Source organism: Thermobia domestica, chromosome 14 (genome assembly GCF_964235325.1).
Source record: "Thermobia domestica chromosome 14, izTheDome1.hap1.1, whole genome shotgun sequence".
Lineage (NCBI taxonomy): Eukaryota > Metazoa > Arthropoda > Insecta > Zygentoma > Lepismatidae > Thermobia > Thermobia domestica.
Window position 1 is genome coordinate 837,660 of NC_137467.1, and position 13,813 is coordinate 851,472.

The following is a 13,813-nucleotide window of genomic DNA, read 5'->3' on the forward strand; positions in this document are numbered from 1 at the left end:
CTTGAAAATGTTAGGAAATTTGATGATTTGGTAAAGAAAAGGTCACGAAAAAGTCACGAAATTTAGCTTTTGGGTCACGATTTTTTTTAACTGTGCACATGTAAGTACAGACTGGAAAATTTTGTTCTCTAAAACATCAAAATTCAACACAAAAATGTCTATGGTCGGCTTTAGACGCTACCAAATCGCAAGCAAAGTACGTTTGTATCGCATGTATGAAAATTCAGCCAAATTCGCTCTTGAAAATGTTAGGAAATTTGATGATTTGGTAAAGAAAAGGTCACGAAAAAGTCACGAAATTTAGCTTTTGGGTCACGATTTTTTTTAACTGTGCACATGTAAGTACAGACTGGAAAATTTTGTTCTCTAAAACATCAAAATTCAACACAAAAATGTCTATGGTCGGCTTTAGACGCTACCAAATCGCAAGCAAAGTACGTTTGTATCGCATGTATGAAAATTCAGCCAAATTCGCTCTTGAAAATGTTAGGAAATTTGATGATTTGGTAAAGAAAAGGTCACGAAAAAGTCACGAAATTTAGCTTTTGGGTCACGATTTTTTTTAACTGTGCACATGTAAGTACAGACTGGAAAATTTTGTTCTCTAAAACATCAAAATTCAACACAAAAATGTCTATGGTCGGCTTTAGACGCTACCAAATCGCAAGCAAAGTACGTTTGTATCGCATGTATGAAAATTCAGCCAAATTCGCTCTTGAAAATGTTAGGAAATTTGATGATTTGGTAAAGAAAAGGTCACGAAAAAGTCACGAAATTTAGCTTTTGGGTCACGATTTTTTTTAACTGTGCACATGTAAGTACAGACTGGAAAATTTTGTTCTCTAAAACATCAAAATTCAACACAAAAATGTCTATGGTCGGCTTTAGACGCTACCAAATCGCAAGCAAAGTACGTTTGTATCGCATGTATGAAAATTCAGCCAAATTCGCTCTTGAAAATGTTAGGAAATTTGATGATTTGGTAAAGAAAAGGTCACGAAAAAGTCACGAAATTTAGCTTTTGGGTCACGATTTTTTTTAACTGTGCACATGTAAGTACAGACTGGAAAATTTTGTTCTCTAAAACATCAAAATTCAACACAAAAATGTCTATGGTCGGCTTTAGACGCTACCAAATCGCAAGCAAAGTACGTTTGTATCGCATGTATGAAAATTCAGCCAAATTCGCTCTTGAAAATGTTAGGAAATTTGATGATTTGGTAAAGAAAAGGTCACGAAAAAGTCACGAAATTTAGCTTTTGGGTCACGATTTTTTTTAACTGTGCACATGTAAGTACAGACTGGAAAATTTTGTTCTCTAAAACATCAAAATTCAACACAAAAATGTCTATGGTCGGCTTTAGACGCTACCAAATCGCAAGCAAAGTACGTTTGTATCGCATGTATGAAAATTCAGCCAAATTCGCTCTTGAAAATGTTAGGAAATTTGATGATTTGGTAAAGAAAAGGTCACGAAAAAGTCACGAAATTTAGCTTTTGGGTCACGATTTTTTTTAACTGTGCACATGTAAGTACAGACTGGAAAATTTTGTTCTCTAAAACATCAAAATTCAACACAAAAATGTCTATGGTCGGCTTTAGACGCTACCAAATCGCAAGCAAAGTACGTTTGTATCGCATGTATGAAAATTCAGCCAAATTCGCTCTTGAAAATGTTAGGAAATTTGATGATTTGGTAAAGAAAAGGTCACGAAAAAGTCACGAAATTTAGCTTTTGGGTCACGATTTTTTTTAACTGTGCACATGTAAGTACAGACTGGAAAATTTTGTTCTCTAAAACATCAAAATTCAACACAAAAATGTCTATGGTCGGCTTTAGACGCTACCAAATCGCAAGCAAAGTACGTTTGTATCGCATGTATGAAAATTCAGCCAAATTCGCTCTTGAAAATGTTAGGAAATTTGATGATTTGGTAAAGAAAAGGTCACGAAAAAGTCACGAAATTTAGCTTTTGGGTCACGATTTTTTTTAACTGTGCACATGTAAGTACAGACTGGAAAATTTTGTTCTCTAAAACATCAAAATTCAACACAAAAATGTCTATGGTCGGCTTTAGACGCTACCAAATCGCAAGCAAAGTACGTTTGTATCGCATGTATGAAAATTCAGCCAAATTCGCTCTTGAAAATGTTAGGAAATTTGATGATTTGGTAAAGAAAAGGTCACGAAAAAGTCACGAAATTTAGCTTTTGGGTCACGATTTTTTTTAACTGTGCACATGTAAGTACAGACTGGAAAATTTTGTTCTCTAAAACATCAAAATTCAACACAAAAATGTCTATGGTCGGCTTTAGACGCTACCAAATCGCAAGCAAAGTACGTTTGTATCGCATGTATGAAAATTCAGCCAAATTCGCTCTTGAAAATGTTAGGAAATTTGATGATTTGGTAAAGAAAAGGTCACGAAAAAGTCACGAAATTTAGCTTTTGGGTCACGATTTTTTTTAACTGTGCACATGTAAGTACAGACTGGAAAATTTTGTTCTCTAAAACATCAAAATTCAACACAAAAATGTCTATGGTCGGCTTTAGACGCTACCAAATCGCAAGCAAAGTACGTTTGTATCGCATGTATGAAAATTCAGCCAAATTCGCTCTTGAAAATGTTAGGAAATTTGATGATTTGGTAAAGAAAAGGTCACGAAAAAGTCACGAAATTTAGCTTTTGGGTCACGATTTTTTTTAACTGTGCACATGTAAGTACAGACTGGAAAATTTTGTTCTCTAAAACATCAAAATTCAACACAAAAATGTCTATGGTCGGCTTTAGACGCTACCAAATCGCAAGCAAAGTACGTTTGTATCGCATGTATGAAAATTCAGCCAAATTCGCTCTTGAAAATGTTAGGAAATTTGATGATTTGGTAAAGAAAAGGTCACGAAAAAGTCACGAAATTTAGCTTTTGGGTCACGATTTTTTTTAACTGTGCACATGTAAGTACAGACTGGAAAATTTTGTTCTCTAAAACATCAAAATTCAACACAAAAATGTCTATGGTCGGCTTTAGACGCTACCAAATCGCAAGCAAAGTACGTTTGTATCGCATGTATGAAAATTCAGCCAAATTCGCTCTTGAAAATGTTAGGAAATTTGATGATTTGGTAAAGAAAAGGTCACGAAAAAGTCACGAAATTTAGCTTTTGGGTCACGATTTTTTTTAACTGTGCACATGTAAGTACAGACTGGAAAATTTTGTTCTCTAAAACATCAAAATTCAACACAAAAATGTCTATGGTCGGCTTTAGACGCTACCAAATCGCAAGCAAAGTACGTTTGTATCGCATGTATGAAAATTCAGCCAAATTCGCTCTTGAAAATGTTAGGAAATTTGATGATTTGGTAAAGAAAAGGTCACGAAAAAGTCACGAAATTTAGCTTTTGGGTCACGATTTTTTTTAACTGTGCACATGTAAGTACAGACTGGAAAATTTTGTTCTCTAAAACATCAAAATTCAACACAAAAATGTCTATGGTCGGCTTTAGACGCTACCAAATCGCAAGCAAAGTACGTTTGTATCGCATGTATGAAAATTCAGCCAAATTCGCTCTTGAAAATGTTAGGAAATTTGATGATTTGTTAAAGAAAAGGTCACGAAAAAGTCACGAAATTTAGCTTTTGGGTCACGATTTTTTTTAACTGTGCACATGTAAGTACAGACTGGAAAATTTTGTTCTCTAAAACATCAAAATTCAACACAAAAATGTCTATGGTCGGCTTTAGACGCTACCAAATCGCAAGCAAAGTACGTTTGTATCGCATGTATGAAAATTCAGCCAAATTCGCTCTTGAAAATGTTAGGAAATTTGATGATTTGGTAAAGAAAAGGTCACGAAAAAGTCACGAAATTTAGCTTTTGGGTCACGATTTTTTTTAACTGTGCACATGTAAGTACAGACTGGAAAATTTTGTTCTCTAAAACATCAAAATTCAACACAAAAATGTCTATGGTCGGCTTTAGACGCTACCAAATCGCAAGCAAAGTACGTTTGTATCGCATGTATGAAAATTCAGCCAAATTCGCTCTTGAAAATGTTAGGAAATTTGATGATTTGGTAAAGAAAAGGTCACGAAAAAGTCACGAAATTTAGCTTTTGGGTCACGATTTTTTTTAACTGTGCACATGTAAGTACAGACTGGAAAATTTTGTTCTCTAAAACATCAAAATTCAACACAAAAATGTCTATGGTCGGCTTTAGACGCTACCAAATCGCAAGCAAAATACGTTTGTATCGCATGTATGAAAATTCAGCCAAATTCGCTCTTGAAAATGTTAGGAAATTTGATGATTTGTTAAAGGAAAGGTCACGAAAAAGTCACGAAATTTAGCTTTTGGGTCACGATTTTTTTTAACTGTGCACATGTAAGTACAGACTGGAAAATTTTGTTCTCTAAAACATCAAAATTCAACACAAAAATGTCTATGGTCGGCTTTAGACGCTACCAAATCGCAAGCAAAGTACGTTTGTATCGCATGTATGAAAATTCAGCCAAATTCGCTCTTGAAAATGTTAGGAAATTTGATGATTTGGTAAAGAAAAGGTCACGAAAAAGTCACGAAATTTAGCTTTTGGGTCACGATTTTTTTTAACTGTGCACATGTAAGTACAGACTGGAAAATTTTGTTCTCTAAAACATCAAAATTCAACACAAAAATGTCTATGGTCGGCTTTAGACGCTACCAAATCGCAAGCAAAGTACGTTTGTATCGCATGTATGAAAATTCAGCCAAATTCGCTCTTGAAAATGTTAGGAAATTTGATGATTTGGTAAAGAAAAGGTCACGAAAAAGTCACGAAATTTAGCTTTTGGGTCACGATTTTTTTTAACTGTGCACATGTAAGTACAGACTGGAAAATTTTGTTCTCTAAAACATCAAAATTCAACACAAAAATGTCTATGGTCGGCTTTAGACGCTACCAAATCGCAAGCAAAGTACGTTTGTATCGCATGTATGAAAATTCAGCCAAATTCGCTCTTGAAAATGTTAGGAAATTTGATGATTTGGTAAAGAAAAGGTCACGAAAAAGTCACGAAATTTAGCTTTTGGGTCACGATTTTTTTTAACTGTGCACATGTAAGTACAGACTGGAAAATTTTGTTCTCTAAAACATCAAAATTCAACACAAAAATGTCTATGGTCGGCTTTAGACGCTACCAAATCGCAAGCAAAGTACGTTTGTATCGCATGTATGAAAATTCAGCCAAATTCGCTCTTGAAAATGTTAGGAAATTTGATGATTTGTTAAAGAAAAGGTCACGAAAAACTCACGAAATTTAGCTTTTGGGTCACGATTTTTTTTAACTGTGCACATGTAAGTACAGACTGGAAAATTTTGTTCTCTAAAACATCAAAATTCAACACAAAAATGTCTATGGTCGGCTTTAGACGCTACCAAATCGCAAGCAAAGTACGTTTGTATCGCATGTATGAAAATTCAGCCAAATTCGCTCTTGAAAATGTTAGGAAATTTGATGATTTGGTAAAGAAAAGGTCACGAAAAAGTCACGAAATTTAGCTTTTGGGTCACGATTTTTTTTAACTGTGCACATGTAAGTACAGACTGGAAAATTTTGTTCTCTAAAACATCAAAATTCAACACAAAAATGTCTATGGTCGGCTTTAGACGCTACCAAATCGCAAGCAAAGTACGTTTGTATCGCATGTATGAAAATTCAGCCAAATTCGCTCTTGAAAATGTTAGGAAATTTGATGATTTGGTAAAGAAAAGGTCACGAAAAAGTCACGAAATTTAGCTTTTGGGTCACGATTTTTTTTAACTGTGCACATGTAAGTACAGACTGGAAAATTTTGTTCTCTAAAACATCAAAATTCAACACAAAAATGTCTATGGTCGGCTTTAGACGCTACTAAATCGCAAGCAAAGTACGTTTGTATCGCATGTATGAAAATTCAGCCAAATTCGCTCTTGAAAATGTTAGGAAATTTGATGATTTGGTAAAGAAAAGGTCACGAAAAAGTCACGAAATTTCATTGTGGGATTTTAGTAGACACCCTGCATCTGAATAAGTCTTCAAACCATAGAAACTGGTTCTAGATGTTTAAATTTCTAATTTGTATATCTTTTTCTTTTCTATATTTATTCCTTGCGTAATGAAAACATTATTATTTTAAAGATTTTTTAAACCTAGTATTTGAAAAACGCTTTGTTTTAACATCACCATTCTTAATACATTATACGGAGTGTACCATAACTTCGAAAGTAATAGGTAACAAACGCTGAGATTTTGCACCATGCAAATAATAGAAGGGAAAAAGTTTATCATATCTTCGGAACAGTTCGATATATCAAAAATTGTTGTAAACAGCTTTAAGATCTGTACATCTGAAAACTATCCATTATATTGGATGTGGTATGTATCTAAGCACTTTTTCGAAGTTAAATTTTTAAACTCTTATAACGTTGTTCCTATCTATTACAAGTCTAATATTATAAACATAGTATGCGACTTTAAGGTACGTACTTTCCCCCTTCCGTCTTACTTGCGTTATTACTGTTGTAGAGACCTCCAAAATTTAAACAGTTGTGGATGTTCGTGATACTGTACTGTCCTTAGTTTGCAGCACTGGATAATAAGTTTGGTATTGTATGTTTTCGTTTAATATGTAGATTTGAAAATTGTAATATAGTGCCATTTGAAAAAAAAAAAAAAAAAAAAAAACGACTTTCAAGGTTCGCAATTCTGTTCATTTGGTTGTATTGCAGAGTATGTTAAACAGTCTCCCTTATCATCGATATTTGCATCGTACAAAATTTCAACATTACAACGGCCTTTAAAGGTAAATGGTTAATGGTTCACTTTCTGTATCTAAGAAATATGTAAGTGAAAATTTTTAAATAATTTATTTCTGCGATTTTAGGGAAATCAATTCGAGGATGGTTTCATTTCCGATATTGACTTATTTCTACCGACAATTAATAATAAATAACTACGTACGAATTGGCATGAGACCATTCAAATCTGTTTGTTCTCAGACTTTTGTTAAATATAGTATTAAATCAATATTGTGTGTTAGCGCCATAAGGAACATATACAGGGCGGACGAAAGTATGGGAACGTAACAAATAGCGCGTATCTGAGACCAGTTTGGCGTAGGGCGACCTTTGGCATACAGGATTGCTTGCATCTTGAGATGGATCAATACAAATCCTGTATAATTCGCAGGGAAATCTTGTTCTATTCATCTTGTAAAATCTGTACAAGTTCCTTTAACGATGATAACGGTGGATAGCATGCCCAAACATTTCTCTCCAACTGACCACAAGGGCTTAATATTGAGATCAGGTGATTGGGGAGGCCATGGCAGGTGTGCAACTTTCTGCTAGTGCTCAGAAAAGCAGTCCTACACTATTTGAGCTGTGTGGAAAGAGGCGTTGTCATTCCTAAAAACAGCATCACCATCAGGGAACAGATATTGCATCATGGAGTGGACCTGTTCGCTCAAAATGGTCACGTAGTCGTTGGTAGTGACGTGACGTAGCAGGGTAATGATGGGTCCAGCAGAATACCACATCATCACGGAACCTCCGCTATGTTTAACACGTGCTAGCGAACACTGAATTATAAGCTTGGGATGGCGTTCTCCAGATGTAATTTCGGCGAAAAGTCTGAAATAGTTTAAATGTCGACTCTGACCTTCTGACCAAGTGACCTTCTGCCGGTGCCGCAACGACCAGTGCTTGAACTTTGGTACCACTTTCTCGTCTTCGCAGCATTTGTATCCGTGATGAAGGATTCGGGAATGGTGGATCCACCATAAATACCTCACTGTTTTAGTACTGATAGGGTTTTAAGCACGATATTCACTTCAGTTTCCACTTTTGCTACTGTCGATTTCCTATTTTTCATCGCAACCCTGTACAATGTTAGTCGGTCTCTATCACTCGAAACATTATCTTGTCCACTCTTGTACTTGTTCGATGCCGCTTTTCAGTCTTATTGTATGCCGACGTTATCTCGGATACTCTACCTCTTGGTACATCAAACACTTCCGCTAACTTGCTTATCGAGGCACCCACCATCTGAGCTCCAACAATTTGGGCTCGTTGAATTTCTCTTAACTCTGACATGATTCCCAGGCAAATGCACAGAACAGTGTCTTCACTAGAAATGAACTTTGTAACATGTTAAGTTGAGCATGAGGTAGGCTGAATTGGGCAAACACGGCAACTCCACCTGCATACTCCGCTTTGAGAAAACTTTAATATCAGGTGTTCATTTCAGGGAGTGTTTCCATATTTTTGTCTACCCCCTGTAAAGTACTTGATATAATAACAATAAAATAATATATTTTTTCCTTTCTTCTGTTAATGTTGCTATTCTTATCAAATGACATTCTTTTGTAGGTGTTAGTAATAAGCGACGAAGAACATTATCCTTACATGAGGCCACCGCTGTCTAAAGAATTGTGGTATAGTGAAAACCCAGAATCTGTCAAGAACCTTAGGTTCAAACAGTGGAATGGCAAGGAAAGAAGGTAAATATAGCAGATTAGTTTTTGTTTAAGTAGGAAAGGCGGCTTCTACAGAAGTTGAACCATTTCCGTCCGAACAACTTACAGACAGCAACGCTTGTCAAACTGAGTTTCACAGAGCAGCAAAATTGCACGCACACTTGCATCATTCCCTCAGCTATAGTGTAGCAAAGGAAAGATGAAGTAGCAAAATGCCGTCGGAAAAATCACTTTTGAGAAGGGTACGTCATACCTCTTTCCTGTGTTAACTTTACCATCGGAACAGTAACCTAATGGTAGGACGGGTCACTGTTAGTCTTTCAATTAAATGTTACGTACAGCAGCCGCCCCTCAACCCACATCACCAACTAAATTGCATCCGAAAGGGGCGTCAGTGAAATTCTGAAAAAGCTCTGCAAAACAAGATGCGGGATATTGCATCGGAGAATCCATTGGCGCAGCATGTTATGGCCAAGCAATTACGTGTGGCCGAGTCAGGAGTGAATCGTGAAGCCGAACACAGACTGTCTTCAAGGTTAGCATGCATGCTTTAACACCACGGAATAATATGAAGCGGAAGAGAAAGTGCAGAACGTTGTATAAGCGCAACTTATCTGGTGAGCACTTCATAGATCTACCGAATTGAGTGTGAAGAAGTTCGGACCATCATCTACAGAGGTATTCATGAAAAGCACCGATGGATTTCCGTACGTCAGTGGAAAGAAAGTTTCCCATAAGGTTACATGGTTGTTACTGGCTTTTGCTACAGAGGGAAGTCCAAGATTCGTCACGTCGAAAAGAAACGTCAAAATCACTGCTGCTTATTGCCAAGAACACGTCCTATTCTCAGTTTACACAGTGAAATACCAGCTAAGCAAAGTTTCAAGTCATACAAGCAAAACATCGGAGACCTTCCTTTGACGCATGGCAGCTGGAACTGGTATCCATGCTAAGTATCGAGGATATTCCCATTAAGAGTTGAGCTGCCAGTTCATGGATTACTGTACTTTTGGACTTCTGAAACGGCGCTTTTCATTTCGTCGGATTTGGCGTGCTTAGTGACTTCTGGAAAGTCTGCAAACAGCAGAGGGACTATATGCTCCTAGGACAGGTTCAGCGAAGTTTCCAGCAGTGTAAACTGCGATGTCGTGCGATAGTCTATACTGGTAACCATCAAATCAAGTTTGACTGATGGTGACAAGGGATAAAATCTTAGGTAAGCAACAACTTAAATATGTTCGGATGAAAATGGGTCAGTATCTGTATATGCTGTCGGTTTTACATTGAAATACGTATTGGTTTCTGTTAAAAATTTAAAAAAATTAAATAGTATGGTTTGAAGGTTCGTTGGTTGTAGGTTAACATCCCTCTTCAGTACCAAAACGCACAGAATAAATGGAATATGAAGCATTTCTCGGGCTTTTCGTCGGGAAAAGGAGTCTCACTCGCACTGAACTCTGATCACATGCACAGAAAATAGACGTCAAAAAAGTTCTGAAATAGAAGAAAGACGAGATTATTATGAAATGGCCAACTACAACGCAGTATAATGCAGAATAAAGTTTGTAATGCCAACAGAGAAATTAAAATGCATATTTGCATGTTTATCACTATTTTTAACACTTCGCTAAAAATGAGTTTTATCTGATTTTGTACGATGTTCACTGTTTTCTCTCTTTTCTCCTGTGTTTAGTTTAGAAAGTCACATACCGACCATACACAAACACCCACAGAAACCACCTTTTCATGCCAAAAAATGGGAAACTTGTGTGTAAAGTATGTTTCCGTATCCTTTTCAAGATAGCATAGGAAGACTTGACAGCAAACGAATTGTCTTTAGTTTAAACCACTTTTTATGTCTACTGAAAAATTTGAAAAATTGTAACCTGTGTCCTTTCGAAAATAAGTGATTCAGTTGGAGAATAATCCGTGCATCTTTGTGATGTTTCGTTTCTGTTATTGTTGAGAGGACTTCATTGTTGCAAACATGCTTAATTAAAATTAATAAAACTACAAAATAATCAAAAATGCACGGAATATTCTTTAATTATTGATACACAATAAAGTCAAGAGTATTGATCTCTTGAAGTTGATTCAATTATTTAAAAAATAACAGCTGTAAACACCCGCAGTTGCTGAGTAAATGAGGTGAAAAAGAATCTCTACACAACCATTCCATTACTCAGGTGTTTATCTTCTGCTGTTATGTTACCCCGCAACACCAAATACGTAGTACCAGTTGCGTACAGGGTAAGCGTTCATTAAAAAAAAAAAAAAAAAAAAAAAAATGAAAAATGTGAATACATTTTCATCGTTGTTGGAACTCCCCCAGCCGAAAATCAAAAACGGGGGCTTTGTAGGTGAAGATCTAGCCGGGAATCAAATCTGATGGCTCTAGGTCACTTCTTTGTATGCGATACAGGCATTGTTAAATTATTATTATTAAGAGTGTCTCTCTCAGTATGAAATACATTGGAAAGATGAGATACATGCTGGCATCTCTTGCTGACAGTCGAGCCTATTACCGTACTATACCGATAAAAAATTATGATGGTTCGTTTAGAAATAAGAGGTAAACACAAATAGGATTCCAAATATGGCACTAACGTCATGTCAGCACATAACGAGAAAATTCCGAAAATGTAAGCGTATTTATCTCGGAAGTAACTATTGGTGGATGCGTTGTTGCTATTTTAAAGGATTCATATAACATACCAGGTTGTCTAAAAAGTATTGAGCCTCTCGAGGTTAAAGTTGAGAGTACATTTATTGTTATTTGAAAATAACATTAAGAAGCTATATACACACACATCATTTTGTTTGATAACCTACCATTTGTCCGGCAATACCATAATTCCGTCGCTGTAGAACTTTTTTGGGGTTTGTGGTCAAAAAATTGTGACTCTTGGTTTTCATATGCCTCGTTCGTAACTAACTCCTTCACAAGCCTAACTTAACACCATTCAGGGAGTTCTGCAAAGACCGAAACAAAGATACTCTACGGTAGCAGGTCCAGAATATACGCTGGATGTATTAAAACCTCCGAAAAAGTTAAAGGTGTGTGCCTATCATGTGTTGTCAGCGTGATACACGATACTCGTTACGTTTACCGGTTATGGCCGTTTCTTCTAAATTGCTAGGTACACTCGCGCCAATTGTAGACAGAACAGGTCTGAATCTATCGTTTTGCCCGGTGGCAGGAGCTTGTGATCCATTTCCATTAAATGTACAGCATAACCTTTCTGGGCGTAAGTGTGGAGCTTCTTCTCGATTCGAACCATCTTGTTAAACTTTGTTGTCCTACGTTATTCACTTCATATCAATTGTAGTCTCTTCAGAAATGGCTCCAGTTCGTTACGTTTCAGAGATTTGTAGATAGAAAATCAGTCGAAATCATGTGGCACCCAAACGTCGAGTTTCTTTTGGTAACCAGCTTTTTCCAAATGGTTTAACATGGCTTGGTAATGGCCATATCATGACTTCTTACTTTGCCGGTCTTGCTAGACTTTTGCCAAAATATTATTCACTTTCGCTGTGCTTCGTCGCTCACTACGAACAGCATCTTGGACGTCGAAATTGACTGAACCATCTTTTGATAACCTGTCGTGGCCATGAACAGCACAAATCTCATCACGAGCTTTCGTCTTTATCGAAACGAAATTGTAAAATGTAGAGGAGCAGTTTTCCGGGAGGTTCTTGCATTTTCACGGTGAAATATATTTTTTCCATGGGCCGTGGTGGCTCAGTGGTAGAGCGTTCAGCTTTGGTGTATGGAGTCTTTGGTTCAATCCCAGCTCGCGCCAAGTAAACTTTGTGGTAGACAAACTCCGTGTGGTGATTTTTCTCGGGGTTCTTCCGTTTCCTCCCACTTTCTTCATTCCACCATTTTATTCATTTCTCATTATCACCGTATTTAGCGTAGCTGGCATAACCGAGGGACGTAAACCTTAAAGATTTCATTTCATTTCATATCTTTTGTCTGATACTAAGAATTCCAACATTTCTTGTGCATCTACTAGCTGTCAGATGACGTTAAACTTGCCCGCTGCGACTCGTACACTAACGTCATCTCGTGCTGAGAAGACTCAATACTTTCTGGACTGTCTGATATTTTGTGTGACATTTGTCTGAATTTTGTATTTTGACATGTTAATCTTTCTTCTGCAGCTTATTCTTTGAACCCGAGGAGTTCTACTGCGATGTTCAGAGCCTGCTGGAGAAATCAAACGGAGGTGTATCCGTCGCTCGAGGCTGGAAAGTTTGTAGTCTAGACGTCCATAACAAAAAAGCCTATTTGGATGACGGCTATGAAATTACCTACGAAAAGTGCTTGATAGCAACAGGTAGAGTACAGGAAACAGTGACAGCACAGATATTTACAAAATAGAAATATCACGAGGAATGCGCGTTCCATTGTAACTTACAATAGAAGAAATGGCTCTCTCATAAAAGCAGATTAGATCCTTTTATTTTCATTTTGTTAAGAATTATCTTTCGAATCTCTTAATTTATTGTAATAATGAGGCATACCCTCTAGGTCGAACTTTCCCTGTGTAAGTAGTCTAATAGAACTACTTTCAGAAGGAAGAAAAAATCACCTTCCAGTTGAAACCTTTCAACACCTCACAGATATCAAGAATGTTTGTTTTTATTAACTTGGACCCGGTAATATCAGTCCCATTTAATAATTGCCGAAATTTTCAATGGGAGCTCCCATCTTCTTCAGCGGTGTTATAGCATCGACTGCAAACTTCAATCTTAGAGATCATTCGTTATGGAATAGAAGTATCGGGACACAAATAAAATTTGTGTACAAATACCTCGCTGTTAGCAGTAACAAAAGTTGCAGTCTTAAATATCTCATTGTTTATAGAGCTACTTTGGAACTTTCCTTGCACTCAAAATTTTCCAGATTCGTGCAGTTGTACTGTACGGTTACGTTCTTGAGACGAGAAACAATACCAATCTTATACTTGTGAATAATTTGATGCGCGATACACTCAATAGTGGATGATGGAAGTTTCCATTGACAGTATATTCACAATTATTATTATTTTTACTTATTTATTTTATTTTAATTTTTTTTTTATCGCTTCACGATTACACTCCAAGGCTAAGGGAGACGGTGATAGTAGTAATAAACAAATGATGGAATAAAGAACATGCGAAAAAGCTCAGAAAAACCGTAGAAAACCTACATATACGGTGTTTGTCCACCAGAAAGTCCACTTGGCACGAGCTAGGATTGAACTACTGATCTAACACATCAGAGAAGTGATAAAAATACACTAAGGTTAGTCTAAGTTAATATTCGGA

At 36.5% G+C, this 13,813-nt stretch overlaps 1 protein-coding gene across 1 annotated transcript in view; it reads left to right on the plus strand.

Annotated features, from left to right (window-relative positions):
- The window catches only part of AIF (Apoptosis inducing factor), an 84,488-nt gene that overhangs the window by 30,880 nt on the left and 39,795 nt on the right, over positions 1–13,813 (plus strand). Inside the window, exons 5-6 of the mRNA XM_081737651.1 lie at positions 8,391–8,521; positions 12,665–12,840. Of these exons, the coding sequence (XP_081593777.1) occupies positions 8,391–8,521; positions 12,665–12,840 (307 nt within the window). The remainder of the gene's footprint in view (positions 1–8,390; positions 8,522–12,664; positions 12,841–13,813) is intronic.